General features: G+C 44.1%; 1 protein-coding gene across 2 annotated transcripts in view; it reads left to right on the top strand.

Annotated features, from left to right (window-relative positions):
- The first annotated feature begins 5727 nt into the window (after positions 1 to 5727).
- Ago1 (argonaute RISC component 1) overlaps positions 5728 to 17320 on the top strand; it is a 51168-nt gene continuing 39575 nt past the window's right edge. For both annotated transcript variants that reach the window (XM_087549312.1, XM_087549311.1), the window contains exon 1: positions 5728 to 5823. In XM_087549312.1, coding sequence (XP_087405438.1) covers positions 5784 to 5823 — 40 coding nt within the window. In that variant the 5' untranslated portion in view covers positions 5728 to 5783. The remainder of the gene's footprint in view (positions 5824 to 17320) is intronic.

Raw genomic sequence — 17320 nt, 5'->3', positions numbered from 1 at the left:
AGCCTAGCAGAGCAGGCGTCCTCCAGGCACATGCTCTGAGGGCTGGAGGAGCTGGTAGGGTGGGCAGGACACCATGTGCTCGGAGGTCTGGCCTCCACAGAAAGAGCTGCCAAGTTAGGGTGTTTGGGTTTAAAATTTCTGGTGAGGGGGTTGGGGATTTAGCTCAGTGGTAGAGCGCTTGCCTAGGAAGCGCAAGGCCCTGGGTTCGGTCCCCAGCTCCGAAAAAAAAAAGAACCAAAAAAAAAAAAAAATTTCTGGTGAGGACAGGAACCCCTGAAGGGCATACATTTAAAAATAGTGGACACAGGGCAGGGGGTGACAGCTGTTGTCCAAGAGCTTCTATGCAAAATAACAATAAAGCGAAAAGGAAAAGAGTCTTCTCAATGGTTCTGAGGGCTCTAGTGATGAATGAAGGAGGATGCAATGGGAGAGCCTACAGTTTTTCCTCTGGCCTGCCCTGCATGACTTAGCTGACCTCTGTCCACAGTATCTTCCTGTTCTGGGGCTCCTCAGGCTCCGACTCTGAGCTAGAGACTGAACCCCCATCGAAGGCAGAGATGATGCCAATCTTGGCGTTGGTGTAGAGGCTGTTGTCTGAGGAGGGGTAGTTGGTCCATGTAAGACTCAAAGTGAGGAGTTGGGGATTTGGCTCAGTGGTAGAGCGCTTGCCTAGAAAGCGCAAGGCCCTGGGTTCGGTCCCCAGCTCCAAAAAAAAGAACCAAAAAAAAAAAAAAAAAAAAGACTCAAAGTGAGTCTTAACTACTGGAAGACCCCTCCCCCCAAGTAAGAAGGGAGGGGAAAGTCACTGACAAGCCGAGTGCCCCCCCCCAACTCGCTCACTCGCTCACTCACTCACACACACACACACACAACACCGGTACTGCTCTTAATGGGAAGCTCTGGTTAATATCTTAAGGAAACATTGAGCTAATTCCAGAATTTAGGAGACTGAAGCAGAAAGATTATTTTGATTCTGAGTCTAGTCTTGGCCTTTGAATGAGACCCTGTGTATTGGCTACTTTTCTCTTTGATGGAATAAAATGGACAGGACCAGGAATGGCCTATGGAAGAATTGTTTTCCTTCTTTCTTTCTTTGCATATGGTTCTTGAAGGAGAGTCCACAGTGGTACAGAAAGCATGGCAGCAGGCAGCTTCAGTAGGAAGCTGAGAAACTGTATCTTTAACCACAAGTACAAAGCAGAAAGAGATCTGGAAATGAAGCAAGGCTGTAAACTCTTAAGGCCTGCTCCCAGTGATGACTTCCTCCAACAAGGCTGCACCTCTCCATAGCCTCCCTAAACAGTGCCACCATCTTGGAGCCAATCCAAACTCCTGAACCTGTGGAAGACATTTCTCAGTCAAACCACTAGACCATATCTCAAAGACAAGCAAACAAAAACAAAAGTCTCAAGAAGACACTGTGACCAGATGCTTCTATTTATGACTAAATTCTCTAGAGAATGTCCCCATTTCCCCCAAAACAGGGAGTCTCTAGTCTCTTGACTTCCTTGCTTTGGGGGCAAGGTTGCCCTGTGTAGGTCTGGCTGATCTTGAACTCACACTTCTTCGGCCACCAGAGCACCAAGATTACTGACACAAACTACCATGCCCACCCAACTCATGATTTCCTAAAGTCTTCACAATCAAGAGTTATAACAATAATGCAGAGGTTTGCCCAATCTGAACTTTATTCTCAGGGAATTTAGTTTATCAGGAGAGAAAGCCCTGCATGCAACTACGCCCCAGAAGGAAGGTTTCCATCAACACAATTTCTCCTCCTTACCTGTCATGTATCAAACATACATCACAAATGAGTACAGTTTCTCAAGGACCCTAGTTCTTACTGAAGTGTAAGAGCTATTAAGAAGCTTGGCCTGGTAGAAAGTAGATAGGTTATGGGGTTCCTGTAAAGGACCCTAGGGGCTTTTGCCAGCATGTCATATGCTTGCTAGCCAATAGATTCAAAGGTCAATATGCTTAGCCAATAAGTTTAAATTGTACCCTTGCTGATGTAACCTGTACCCATAAAAAGTATAAAAACTGCTTGTTCTAGCCATTTGGGGTCGCCTTCTAGTCACTGGCCAGGAGGGGTTGATTGCATTTGCATCGAACTTCATTCTCGTGGCTCACTTGGGCGGTCTCCTGGGAGCTAAATCTCACTTCCAGCTTTACGGTGGCTATTTTGAGACCTCAGTGAATAATGTGGCAAGTAACTCCCAATGTTAGCCTCAGGCCTCCACACGCACACATGAGTGCACATATCTACACACATGTGCACCCACACATACATGAACCGCATGTACACACCACAGACACATGCATCATTGACTAAAGTGACATTCTAACGAGGTGTAGGGTAGAGAAAGGGCAGCGCAGTTAACATGAATGCCCTCTGGTTAGACACTTATCAGGGACATCTTAAATCTGAGCAACAGCTCTTTGGGGTTCAAGAAAAAGAAGTACTGGGTTGGGGGCAGAGTGGATTTGTGCAGTATGTGCATATGTGTCGTGTGTCCAGCCTCTAGCACAGCAGAGATAAAGCCAGCCCGTCAGCTTCCGTGAGGTTAAATATGCAGTGACTGAGTGGCAAAGCTGTAATTTGAATGTGTGCTTGTTTAACTGCATTGCACCTACTCTTGAGCATAAAATGACATTCTCTGAACAGAAAGCAGCCTGTTGGGAGTCAAGAAAAGCTTTATATTCTTAGCACTGTGGATAGGTCATGACTCTAGGCACGGTGCTTCCTCATAGCAGACTAGAGTAGCTATAATTGTCTGGAAATGTTCTGTCTGTCTGTTTGTTTGTTTGGTTGGTTGGTTGGTTGGTTGGTTTGGTTTGGTTTGGTTTGGTTTTTTTAAGGCTGGGTTTCTCTTTGTAGCCCTGACTGTCCTGGAACTCATTGGGTAGACCAGGCTGGACTGGAATTCAGAATTCTGTCTGTCTCTGCTTCCCAAGCGCTGGGATTAAAGGCATGTGCCACCAAGCCTGGCTAGATATGTGTTTTGTGGGTTTTTTGTTGTTGTTCTGTTTTGTTTTTTACTCCTCTTTGGGAAATAGAATCTCTTTTATATGGAAATCTCATTATTTGTGTGATGCGGAAGGGTGGCCTCCCTTCCATACCATCTGTATATATGATAATGTCCCTCCCTGATTTACAAGGATTGGAGGGGACAGGCCTTACCTCTGCCAGTAATGATTCCAGTCCCCTCTGTGTGGCTAGGAAATAGGGGAGAGACAGACTGGACAACACCACTGTGGGGCATGAGCCTCTGCCACCTTTTCCTCTTTTTTGGCTCTGATTTCCGCTGTTCTGGTCTTCTCCAGAAGCTAGTGGCAAGTTCTTACAGAGAAGAGATTAAATTAGAGGTATTTTTCAAAAAGAAAAAAGAAAGCAATTATAAATTTACCAAGCAAGAAAACTGTTTCAGAAACAATTCCAGAAGAGTTGGGCTTGGTGGCACACGCCTTTAATCCTTGTGATTTTTTTAGGACAATTTACAGATGCTGGTTCTCTCCACTGTAAGGCTCAAAGTGAGTCTTAACTACAGGGAGACCCATCCCCCCACCCCCCACCCCACCACCCCACCCCCGCCACCAAGTGAGACACAATAACAGAGTTTGATGCAAACACAAGAGGTTTGAGGTTTATTTTCCAGCGTGTCGGGTTTGACCCTCAATCAGCCCCTCGTGGCGAGTGACTAGAAGGTGACCTCGAATGGCCATAACAAGCAGTTTTTGTACTTTTTAGGGGTACAGGTTACATCAGCAAGGTTACTTATTGGCTAAGCATATTGACTTTTGAATCTATTGGCTAGTAAGCATATAATATGCATTCAAACTCTCTGGGACCAGAGGGTCAGGTGACTGACAGTCAGTACATTCTGCAGTTTTTCAAGAATGTCCCTGCTCCTCCCAAGAACTGTGGATGGAGAATGGAACTTGGCCCAGCCTTGACCCGAGGCAGGAAGCTGGTACTTGGCCTAATCTTGACCTGAGGTGGCAGGTGTAAAGCTAGCAAAAGCCTTTAGGGTTCTTCACAGGAACTCCATATAACCTACCTACTTTATATGGGACCAAGCCTCTTAATAGCTCTTACACTTCAGTAAGAACTAGGGTCCTTTACCACCACTATGATTCTTAGGAGTCAGCCTCAAGTCATCAGCTTTCTCATTGGCCCAAGGACTGCTTCTTAGAAGAACTGATGAGTTTATGAGGCAGAGGGATTGCTATGATTTTTAAGCCCAACCTGGGCTACATAACAAGTTCTGGTCCAGCCTAAGCGATCTCACTGAGAACTGTGGAGAGCTTTTGGGGCCACTTGGCAGGAATTTGACATTGGACCAGGACAAGGAAGTAGGGCTACTCCAGGCAGGAATTTGACATTGGGCCAGGACAGGGAAGTTAGCTCAGGCAGGAATCTGATTTTACGCTAGAACAAAGAAGTATGCTTCAGGCAAGAATATGACTTTGGGCTAGGACAGGGAAGTGGGCTCAGGTATCTTGGTCATCCGCATAAGCCCCTAGAAACAGTGATCTCAGGACTTTGCTTGTTCCTTGACTAATTGTGTTTATTGTCTTGCATGTTCCTTAACCTAGAACTGACTTTATTATTTGCATGTAATTAAATGGCATAGAAGCAGACTAGGAAATAATAAACCCACCTCAGCCTCAGAACCTGCTGGGGTCATGCTACAGTGCTGTCTAATTGTCTTTTTTCTTTTTAATCCTGGCTCCTGTAATGGAGAACCTGTTGACTGACTGAGCTGACTTGGTCAGAGAACCTTCATATAAATGGAAAGAATGGCTGAGGACTGGAGAGATGGCTCAGTGTTTAAGAGCACTGACTGTTCTTCCAGAAAAATCCAGGTTCAGTTCCCAGCAACCACAAAGTGGCTCACGTCATCTGTAACTCCAATTCTAGGGGATCCTTTGCTCCTCTCTGACTAGTATGGGCTCCAGACATACCCATACACTTGGTGCACAAATATACACATATACTTGGTGCACAGACACACATGTAGACATGCACATGATTTTTTTAAAATGGGTGAAATCCTGTCTTGTTGACAATGTGGTTGGGAATGATGGTTGATACTTTAAACAAGCCGGGCATAGAAAGGTAAGCATTGCATAACCTCACCTGTGTGCAGAACGTAAAGTAGTTAGTCTGTAAGTAGAGTGGAATGGTGGCTACTAGGAGCAGGTTGGGTGACTATCACCAGGTACAGAGTTTCAGGTGTCTGCAGTTAGCACAGGAGCTCTATTGTCTGGCATGGTGGGTGTTGGCTTCTTCTTGAAAGTTGACCTTTAAGCATTCTTACCAGATAGATGCTGGAAGCCAGAAGAGGGCTCCAAAATCCCCTTGGAGCTGCAGTTACAGGAGGGTTGTGAGAGGCCTAAGGAGGGCACTTGGGAGTGGAACGCAGATTCTCTGTAGGAGCAGCATATACTCTTAACATTGGAATCATACGTCCCCCACAATCACCATTTTTTTTTTTAACCATACTGCAAACAATTGAACTTATGGCCTCCTCATGCTCTTCAAGCACTGTACCACCTAAGCTATAACCTCAGCCTAGTAGTCTTCCATTTAAAGGGTTGGAGGTGATAAGGTTGGACAAGGGGGATGATGTCACAGGTGAGGCAGGTACAAGATAGAATGAGGCCTGTCATTGGATGAGAAGGACGGATGGGTGGGAGAAAAGTTTGAAGGAAGAGGAGGAGACTGGAACAGAAGGAGGAGAGACAAGAGAGACAGAGAGGGTAGCTGCGGCGGAGAGAACATGGAGGCTGACGTTAAGATTCCGCTCTGTGTATTTACAGGTTGTTATGAATGTTCTTAAGGGATGGATGTGTACTGGACTTTGTATGTTTAGGTGGGCAATTATATATCATCAATTGGGTCAAAAGTTATTGTGTTGTGTTCTTTTATGTGACGGTTTGAATGTAGGAAAATGTGAGACAGCTGGAGACACTGGACCGTCGAGTAGTTGGGATATGTGTTTCTGGCATGGAAACCTGCCTTGGGACCTAGATAGGTAGAGAGAGTGCTGCCAGGCTCAGAGAGAGGCCTTCGGCAGTGTGATATGGTATGGAGCAGAGTGGGTGAGAGGCTTTGCTGACTGAGAATTAAGATATCTAGCAGATATTTAGGGGCACTGCAGTATAGACCTAGTGGGGATAAAGACAGCACTTTTATTTTTTATATTTTTACAACAGTAGTCAGGTATCAATTCTTTTTAGGACAAGACTTGAATGGCATTTTAAGGAGTTTAGATGAGGTCTTATACAAACACATTCTGTTCTGTGCTAGTTTTGCTGGCAAGAATATTGTGGCAGCTGGAAGCTAACATTCTGCTAAGAGAAGGTCAAGGTTTTTGTAATTTTTTGCAAGCAAAAACGGACTTGAGCTACAGTTAGAAGGAATAGAGATGAGATAGAAAATAGAAAAAACCCTTGGTGGCTGAGCAGATATAGAAAGGGAAGGGAGGTGGGTAGACGCATTAGGAGGATCCCAGCCTCTGGGATGGGTAGATGGTGAACAATAGTGCCACTGAGAGGAAGGTTATAGGGAAACAACAGGTTTATGGGAGGGAGGAAGAGGGTAAATTTAGTTTCAGGCAACGTGGACTTGGAGGCCAGTCATTTGGACAGGAGAAAGGGACCGGACACATCCGTGTGTCAGTGCTGATTGAAACCATTCAAAGGTCCATGCAGATGAGACAGATGTTTAAAGGAAGACAAAGGAAGAGTAAGGAGGAGACAGAGATACAGCCAGTTGCCCTAAAAGCTGAGAGAGAGAAAAGAATTTCTTGCTAGGTGTGTTGCACACTAAAAATCCAAGTACCTAGGAAGCATCCGTAGAAAGCTCAGCACAAGGTTAAGTCCAGCCTGGTCTATGTAGTGAGTTGCAGCTCAGGAATCTAATAGTGGGAGGAAAGAACCAGTTCCTGTAACTTGTAAATTGTCCTCTAACCTCTGCCTACACACACACACACACACACACACACACACACACACACACACACACACACAGGTAGCTAAGTAGACAGATGTAAAAATATTAAGTTAGAGCTATAAGTAGTCTCTTCTCTTTCTCCATTTTTTGCTTTCATGTGGAATCTTTCCCTCCACTTCCTTTACAGTCTTCCTCTACCACATACTTTACTTTCATATTTCCAACGTTCCTGGTCTCCGCACCCCTTCTCCAGTGCACACAGGTGCTCGGGCCTCTCCCATCCTGCAGGCAGGAGCCCACTTGCAACCTCACCCAATCTCAGATCTCACCATTTCCCTTTACATCTGATTCTCTAGCTGGGTCTGTCCTAGAGACCCCTTAGATCTCTTCCGTCGTGATCCTCTCCCTCCAGCCTCAGAGAGTGCTTTCCTCACAATACCTAACTCCCTTGCTGCAAATTCCAACGGACAGACGCCTGCAGGTTTTGTGTTAATTTCTTCACCGTACTTGGGTTTGAACCCCTGGCTGACTTTACACATGGTAGGCAAGTGCTCAATGACTGAGTCACACTCTAACTCCTAGATCTTAAAAAAAATTATTACATGTATTCATTTATATGTGAGCATACATACACATAAGCTTGCACGGTGGCATGCGAGTTTAAGGACAGCCTAAGCTGTCAACAAACCAGAATAGGTATTATCTTATAAAATATTTAATGTATTAATGTGTGTGTGTGTGTGTGTGTGTGTGTGTGTGTGTACGTGTGTGTACCTGCCTGAGTTTATGTGTACCATGTGCATGCATGTGCCTGTGGAGGTCAGAAAAAGGTCATCAGATCCTCTTTGAGACTAGAGTTACAGGTAGTTATGATCCATCATGTGGGCGCTTGGAGCTAATGCTGGTTTCTCTGTAAGAGCAGTAAGCACTCTTACCTGCTAAGTCATCTCTCCAGCCCACGATAGTCAAGCTGTCTTGACTTGGTGGCACTCGGAGGAATTTTGCTTGTTTTGAAGTATATATAAATGGAGCCTATGGGTTTTGACTCGTTCCCTCGATGTGATGTTTGTGATGTTTGCCTACGGTGTTGCACGTAACTGAAATGTACTCATCTTCATTACAGTGTGCTAGACCATGCACGATATTGCACTAGCAAGATTTTAGTGACTTGTTTTTACTTTATAGCTTCGTGTGTACAGTGCTGCTGTGCTGGCTAGTCGCAGGCTAGTGTGGTCTGGGAAGACGGAACTTGGAGAAATTGCCTCCGTCAGATTGACTTGTAACCATGCTCGGGAGCCCTTTTCTTGATTTATGATCGATGGGGGAGGGACCAGGCTACTGTGGGCAGTGTCACCTACCTCTGGGCAGGTGGCCCTGGGTTGTGTAAGGACGAAAACTGAGCAAGCCATGAGAGCAAGTCACTAAGCAGCGTTTCTGCATGGTTTCTGCATCAGTTCCTGCCTCCAGGTTCCTGCCCTGCTCTCTTGAGCTCTTGCCTTGCCCTCTTTCAATGGTAGATTGTGATCTGGTCCTTTCCCGAGCTGCTTTTTGTCCAAGTGTTTATCGCAGCAATGGAAAGCAAACTGGGATGAAAATTGGTACCAGGTTCAGAGAACATTGCTGTGACAGACCTTTTATTTGGTGGGGTGGGGGTGGGGCGTGTGGAGATTTTGGAAGGACTTTGAAACTTTGAGTTGGAAAACCTGTTGAGTGCTTAGTGGGCTGTTCTGTGGGAGCTTGGAAGATCAGAATGCAGAAAGAAACGCAGATGACAGGCCTGGCTTGTGAAGTTTCAGAGGGGAGAAATACTCCCTCCGATTGCTTCTATGGTACTTTATATTAAAAAACTCCTGGTTTCTAATCAGCTGAGGCTAAAGAATCAACTGTGATTAAGAAGGGGTCAGCACCATTGAAGTGAAACCTTTGTTTTATTGGGACAAATTGATGTATGTTAGCTGAGTCTGAGGAATCAGTTGTGATTAAGAAGAGACCCGTGTCCCTGTGAGTAATGTGGATGAAATTCAGGTCCTCATGCTCATTCAACAAACACAACCACTTTCCAACCCCCTTGCTTTTATTTAATGTAATTAATTTATTAAGCAACTAATTAAAGCATTATACATTTTAAATACAAGTCTGCTGAATGGCAATTAAGCAGGAAGAGACTTCACTGTTAGGAACACTGGTTCTCACACAGTCAAAGAGCTGTGATTAGGGAGGAAGGGCAGGGCTAGATGGCGCATGCTCATTTCTCCATTCCCGCCTCCCACCCCCCAGCTCACCAATCAAATGCCTGGTGGGGAATGTAAGCCCGGGGAAAGGCACGTGGTGTGGAAAGGCTCTCTCCCCCACAGCACCCCCAACCCCCGACGCTAATGAGTTCTCTCATTGGACCATCAGAACTCGGTTGCTTTCTCTCAAGCTATCCACTCAGGGACACAGACAGGCAAGTGACTTAAACTCTTCAATTTGAAGTGCTCAGGCTGTTGGAAAGTGGGCTCCTGAGGATGGGAAAGACCCCGTGGGCGGGTGGAGGACTAGTCTAGATCGGTTCTACCGTCTCTTTGACCCGTGCTTCTTCTCAATGTGCAGAGTGCAGAGCGCTTCTTCATTAGAAACATCTGAGAAAGCCGGGCATGGTGATGCTCGCCTGTAATCCTAGCACTCGAGGCAGAGGCAGCCTTTGTAAGTTTGAGGCTGGCCTGGTCTACAAAGCGAGTCCAGGAACAGCCAGGGCTCTGTTTACACAGAGAAGCCCAAACTTGGGGGGAAAAAAATCTGAGACTTTTTGTTTCTTCTTGCTTTTTTTTTTTTTTTTTAAACCCCTCTTCTCTCCTGAAGTGGATCTTCTGTTGGTTTGATGGAGTCTAGTGGATGCCTTTTTACAAATCCTGTTTTTATTCTGTTCTCTTTAAAATTTCTTCCCATTCTTGAAGTCTTATTTAATAAATGCAGTCTTTTTTCATCAACTCTATAAATATAGGAACCATTTTTCCCCCTTACAGAAAATAAAGGTTTAGGGAGATCAATTTAGTTATCTAAAGTCAAGCCAAAGAATATTTACCTCACATATATTATAAAGCAAAATAAAGTAAGTATTATTAACCACAATTCTGCTTTCCGAGTGGACAGAAGGAAAGCGAACATTATTTTTTTGTTACGTTTTATGCCTTTACCTTTTAAAGTATCGCGTGGATTCATTGCTAGTCTGGTTCCACTCTCTTGCCATTGTAACTATAATCTTGAATTTCAGCTTCCTATTTCCTGGCTTTTCAATATTTTTGATTCGTCTATGTATTTGTCTCTCTGGGTGTTTGATGCGCATGTCGGTGTCTGTAGAGGCCTAAGGAGGGGATTGGATGCCCTGGAGCTGGAGTTACAGGTGGCTGTGAGCTTCCCCGATGACGTGGGTGCTGGAACCTGACCTGGGATCCTCTTCCGGGGCAGTGATCACTCTCACAGCTGCTGTGCCACGCCTCTAGCTTCCTGACTTTCTTCTTACATTTATACCTTTTATTTTATGTGTATGAATGTTTTACTCACATGCATGTGCGTGTCCGGTGCCTCCAGAGGTCAGAAGAGGGCATCAGATCCCTCAAACTGGAGTTACAGAGGATTATGACCCCACTATATACAGTTACTAGGAACTAAACCTGGGTCTTCTGCAAGATCAACAAGTAATCTTGACAGCTGAACGAACTCTCTGGCCTCCTCTTTACTGATCTGTCTTATTGAATATAGACATTTGTATCCTAAAGAGAGATGTACTTTGTTTATTGGGCTGGAGAAATGGGCCACGTGTTGAAGAGCACTGACTGTCCTGGACTCCAGGAGTCTGATGCGCCTAGGCTCGCCAGCCAGTTTGGTCTGGAAAGTCTCTGCTCTTGCCTTCTAAGTACTGAAATTACAGGTGGCTGCCAGGCTACAGGCATTTGCACAGGTTCTGGGTATCCAAACTGTGGACTTGATGCTTGGGTGCTGTACCCACAGACTGCCTCCCAACCCTTTGAACTTTCTACGTTCGTTCTTCCTGGTTCCTTCTTCATGAAACTGCCACTTGTAGTCATTTGCTTCCTTAAAAATAACACAGTTGCCTTCTACTGGTTTGTAATTCTTTTTAAAAAATATTTGTTTTAATTTTATGTGCATTTGGTGTTTTGCCTGCATGTCTGTGTGTCTGAGTCTGTCAGATCCCTTGGAACTGGAGCGTCAGACAGTTGTGAGCTGCCATTTGGGTGCTGGGAATTGAACCCGGGTCCTCTGGAAGAGCACTGACTGCTCTTAATTGCTGAGCCACCTCTCCAGTCCCTATAATTCTCAATATCTATCTATTTTATCTACCTACCTACCTACCTATATCTACCTGTCTGTCCATCTATGTATCTTCGTACAGTATTTGTTCATTTAATATATTGTAAATGTTCTCCATTTTTATCTTGTCTTCCCTTTATTTTTGGTATTTGTTAATAAATTTGAACTCCAAATTTTAACTTAGTTGTATTAATAGTCTTTTTTTTTCCCCCCCTGGAGCTGAGGACCGAACCCAGGGCCTTGTGCTTGCTAGGCAAGCGCTCTACCACTGAGCTAAATCCCCAACCCCTATTAATAGTCTTTTTTAAGACTTTAAAGATACTTATTTCTAATTGTGTGTGTGTGTGTGTGTATGTGTGAGTGTGTGTGTATGTGTGTATGTGTGTGTGTATGTGTGCCTGTGTATGTGTGTATGTGTATGTGTGTGTGAGTGTGTGAGTGTGTGTGTGTGAGAGTCTGTGTGTGTGTGTATGTGAGGCATCAGATCCCATGGACTTGAGTTGTAGGCACTTATGGGCGCTGGAAAACTGTCCCTTGGAGAACAGCAAGTGAATGCTCTTAACCTTCCCAGACTGTTGCTGTCTTTTTGAATGGTTAGTATCTCCCTGTGCTTAGGAATTCTTCCTCACCTCAATGCCTTACACGTTTTTCTTCCCCCCCCGCCCCCCCCCCCCCGGAGCTGGGGACCGAACCCTGGGCCTTGCGCTTCCTAGGCAAGTGCTCTACCACTGAGCTAAATCCCAACCCCCTTACACGTTTTTCTTTACACATTGTTCTGGTTTTTGTGTGTGGAGTAAGGCAGGGCTCTAATTTAATGATTTCTGTATCGATAAACAGTTGGTTGCCTGATTCTGATATTGGGCCTGGTGTCTGCATTGCCACTTCGGCCACACCAGTATTCCTTTTATTCATAAAAGGTCTGTTTCTCAACTTTGATCTGTTGTCTCCCTTATCTCCCGTCTTATCTAACATGGTGTAGGTTAACCTGTCATTCACATCGTGGGCGTGTATGTGTGTGTAAGCAATATGTATGGATATCAATTCTGTGGGCATTTTCTGGCATTCATGGATGGAAGGTTTCTCATATGGTTGAGAGATAGTTGATGTATTACTAGCCATCTTATGTGATTTTAGGCTCCCACCCCATGTCTTAGTACTACAGTTATATAATAAGATTTGATACCTAGTAGACCAGTTTTTCTCCCGTACTCTTTATGTATCTACTGTTTTGCATTGTATATGCATTATTTTAGGGTTTCTTGGTTTTGACTCCTGACAGACTAGTCTCACCATTTGCAACCCAGGCTGGTTTGGAACTCCCTCACGCGGTTCATGCTGTCCTTGAACTCGTAACTGGTTTTCCTGAGTTACTTGGATCGCAGACCGTGGCTGGCTCATTTCTGTTTTACTTTTGTTCGTGTGTGCCCAGGGATGTTAGAAGAGGGCAGTGGATGCCCTGGAGATTCAGTTACAGGCAGCTGTAAACTGCCTCACGTCAGTGCTGGGAACCAAACTTGGGTTCCCTGGAAGAGCAGCAAGTGTTCTTAGCCATTGAGCCATCTCCTGAGCCTCATTTGCAAACCTTTTAAAATAAGTTTGTCAGCCAGGCGCAGTGGCAGATGCCTGGAGTCGCAACTGCTCCATCCACATGGAAATAAAGAAGCTCGTCTCACCGTGCATGCATAAACACAAAGGGGCTTTACTACTCTCCTGACTGTAAACCAGGTTTACAATGCACTGACAAGTTGTCTCCTTTCCTCACCACTTACTTAATGTTTTTCAATACATTTTCTATAATTATTTCTTACGTAATCATTACAAAACTTTTATCATATTTATCTCTTCGGCCCTTTAGAGACGTTCGATTAGCATGTATTAACTGTGTAGACTAATGTATTTCATAATGAGATTTTCATTTATTTACTTATTTTAGGTGTGTAAGTGTTTGGCCTGCGTGTATGTTTGTACCCCACCTGTGTGCTTGGTGCCCTCAGAGAGCAGAGTGTGTTGGAGCCCCTGGAGCTGGAGTTAAGGGTGGTGAGCGGCCATGTAGGTGTTGTGAGTTGAACACAGGCCCTCTGCAAGAGCACCCAGTGCTCTTAGCCACTTACTCTTCTCTTCGGGCCCCAAAATGAGATTGTCACACGTGCACATTATATACTTATGTCGTCCCTTGCGCTGGTTGGCTTTTATCAACCTGACACAAACCTAGCTATATCTGGGAAGGGGGAATTGTAATTGAGGAAAATAGCTCCACAAGCTGGCCTTGTAAGCAAGTCGGTGAGGTATTGTCCTGACTGACTATTGCTGTGGGCGGGGCCCATTTCATGGGGTGGGGCTGTGCCCTCCATGGGCAGCTGGTTCTTTGGGGTGTAAGAAAGCAGGGCACTGCTGGGTGTGATAGCGCACCCCTTTAATCCTAGCACTCAAGAGGCAGAGGCAGGCAGATCTCTGAGAGTTCAAGGCCAGTGTGGTCTACAAAGTAAGTCCAGGATAGCCAGTTACACAGAGAAACTGTGCCTCGAAAAACCAAAATGAAGAGAAAAATCAAGCAGGCAAAGAAGATAATGAGAAACAACCCAATAGGCAGCAGCACTGTTCCATGGCTTCTCTTCAGTTCTGCCTCCAGGTTTTTGCCCTAAGTTCCCTGAAGTGGAAGCTTCCGTTTGCTTTTGGGAAGTCAGTTATGTCAGACGATGGTTTTTTCCTGGAGCACACAGGTGAAAGGATGTTTTGCTACAGCAGAAACGTGAGAGGACAGGTGACATTAGAAGGAATGTAAACATGACCCCACAGACTGGGAGCTCAGGCATTGGTTTGCCCTGCTCCACCTCGATAGTCTTCGCTGACGGCAGCATGTATTCGTATCCTGACATTGTGTTGCTGAGCTGCACTTGTGGTGATGCCCTAGACAGAAACTCACCAAAGAACTTTTCAGGAGGTCCCTGCGGCTTTTTGCTGCTTCCATGGTAGACCCGGGCTGGTTGGTGAGCCTCACCGTTTGTTCTGGATTAAAGTGCTCTTGCTGATTCCTGTGTGGTGTCTGCCGAGTGGACTGGCCTGCCGCTGCTGATTCATGTTTGGTGTTTTGTTAGAGGACTGCTGATATCCTGCCAATGAAGATTGGACTTACCTCTGAAGAACTATTTATATATATATATATATATATATATATATATATATATATATACACACACACATATATATACATACGTACACATATATGTATGTATATATGTATATATGTATGACATATATATATATATATATTTATTACAGATGGTTGTGAGCCACCATGTTGTTGCTGGGATTTGAACTCAGAACCTCTGAAAGGGCAGTCAGTGCTCTTAACCACTAAGCTACCTCTCCAGCCCTGAAGAACTATTTCTAAACAGATCTACTTCCCCTGTGTTCTAATAACTTTCATTTTTCCACTACCTCTGGTGGGTGGTGGGCTAGAGGGGAGGTTGAGCCCTTATTAAAGTAGGTTGGGAAAAATTTATGCCTACACGTGAGGACTCTAAGATGAAATAAATCCTTTCCTCCTCAAGGTACATTTGGCCATGCATGTATCGCAGCGACAGAGACCTAAGACACTTCTGCTAGTCCTCTTCCCAGATAACCCTTCCTCAGCTTTCATGGTGTCTCCACACCCCATCCCACCCCAATATGGGGAAATATTAAACAGTAGAGCTCTGCGCCCTCAAGTCCTCTGCCACATTGCCAGCCTTCTTCCCGTCTAAAGATTTTTAAATAATTTTTGAGCCACAGTTTCACTAAATTGCTCAGGGTGGTCTTGAAATCATTGTGTTTCCAGGTCTTAAATTTCTGACCTTCCTGCCTCAGTTTCTCAAGTACTTAGAAATATAGGCCTGAGCTACTGGAGCTTGTACCTGTCTTTTATTTATTTACTTTTTTTGGGAGACAGGGTGTCATGTAGCACATGCTGGATTTGAATCCCTGATCATTTGGCCTCTGCCTCCTGAGTGCTAGGATTACTGGTTTAGGAATAGACGGGTGTTGTAACTAGGGTTTTGTGCATGTTAGGCAAACAGTACAGCAGGTGACTTACATCACTGGATGTTGTTCTTCTAGAGGTCCTGAGTTCAATTCCCAGCAACCACATGGTGGCTCACAACCCTCTGTAATGGGATCTGATGCCCTCTTCTGGTGTGTCTGAAGACAGCAACAGTGTACTCATATACATAAAATAAATAAATAAATCTTTAAAAAACAAACCATTTAATTCAGATATGGTGGCTCACACCAGTAATCTTAGCACTTCAATAACTGAGACAGGAGGATTGCTTCAAGGCCAGCCTGGGCTATAATGAATTCAAGAACAGCCTTGTTTCAAAACAAAAATCAGGAATTTCTATTTTATTATTCTGATATCTAGATGATGAACATCTGAGAGTTGATTTTATCAGTTATGCAGGCTTGGACAAGTTCCGCAGTATAATATTAATTTTATTTCATTTGTGTTTCATTTTTTATTACCTATGATATTAATCTTGAGTATTTGCTATAGGGCTTTGATAACTATGCTGTTTAAGAATCTCTCACATTCGGGCTGGAGAGATGGCTCAGTGGTTAAGAGCACTGACTGCTCTTCCAGAGGTCCTGAGTTCAAATCCCAGCAACCACATGGTGGCTCACAACCATCTGTAATGGGATCTGATGCCCTCTTCTGGTGTGTACAGTGTACTTATATATAATAAATCTTTAAAAAAAAAAAGAATCTCTCACATTCCTAGTTTGCTTAGAGACTTTTAGTTTCTGTTTGTGAATAGGTATTGAATTTTATTATGTGATTCTCCTATATGAGTGGGTCCTGTTGTCATTGAGCCGGACATTTATAGATGGCCTAATATTGGATCACCCTTATATTCTTGGGCTAGAGCAAATTTGATAAAGTTCTATTAAACTTAATTTAATTTTTTATAATCAGGGACTTGCTTTGTAGCCCCGGCTGGCCTAAAACTTGCTATTTAAACCAGTCTGTTATCAACTTGCTATGATCCTGTCTGTGCCTGCCAAGTGCTGCTGTCACAGGCATAGGCGTGCCTCTGCCTGCTGAGGGCCAGTGTCACAGGCGTAGGCCGCTAACTCAGCTGTGATTTGGCTTTTGTTATATCTGTAGTCCCACCTCTTGGAGGATGAGTCAGGAAGATCGCAAGTTTGGAACCAACCTGGGCTACCTAGTGGACCCTGGTTTAAAACCAAAATCAGAATACAGTACCAGACTTGGCTTCCGCTCTTTTGCAACCTTATGTGGTGAATGAGACTGGCCAGCAATATTCCTTTCTTGTACAATCTTGGGTAAGATGGTTATATGGATGTAGGGACTATTATACTGTTTTTTGACACAGTTTTTATCCAAATGTCTGTATAGTGATCTCTCATTCTTTCCAACACTTCTCCCCTGCAACATTGTGTGTGTGTGTGTGTGTGTGTGTGTGTGTGTATTCTTGCCTACTGACTCAATTTCTTTAGTCACCATATGGTTTGAAAACTCTTCTATATTTATTTTCTAGTGTGTTTCTATTTTCCTTATTGTATTTTTATTTTTTCAATTGTATCTCTTGATATTTGTTACCTATGCAAATTAATATTTTTGGTAGTACTGTGGTTTTCCCAGGGCCACATGTCCGTGTATGAAGTAGGTCTGAGATTTTACCTATGTTTACCTTTATACACACACTTACATTTGTGTTTCAGTACGTACTAGATGGGCTTTTAAGTCAAGGAGTAGAAAAATTGACTACTGATGAACGTTATCGAATTGCTTTCTAGAGTATTATACTGATATCAATGCCAATGTATTTGAAATAATTGAGTATATAATAATTATTCCATACTTTCTTATGTGTCATTGATAACTATGTGATTCTGTTTATGTAGACTGCACTTTTCCTTGTCCCATTAGTATTCCGAGGCCATAGTTATTGTCAATATTTTCCCACTGAGCTTCCTTCATGTAATAATGGACAATAGTAGGAATTCATTTTGCATCTAACCTTACCACCAGTCAACAGCACGATAGCACTC

Source organism: Rattus norvegicus, chromosome 5, assembly GCF_021556685.1.
Source record: "Rattus norvegicus strain SHRSP/BbbUtx chromosome 5, alternate assembly SHRSP_T2T, whole genome shotgun sequence".
In the NCBI taxonomy this organism is placed as follows: Eukaryota; Metazoa; Chordata; class Mammalia; order Rodentia; family Muridae; genus Rattus; species Rattus norvegicus.
This window is presented reverse-complemented; position numbering and strand designations above follow the sequence as displayed.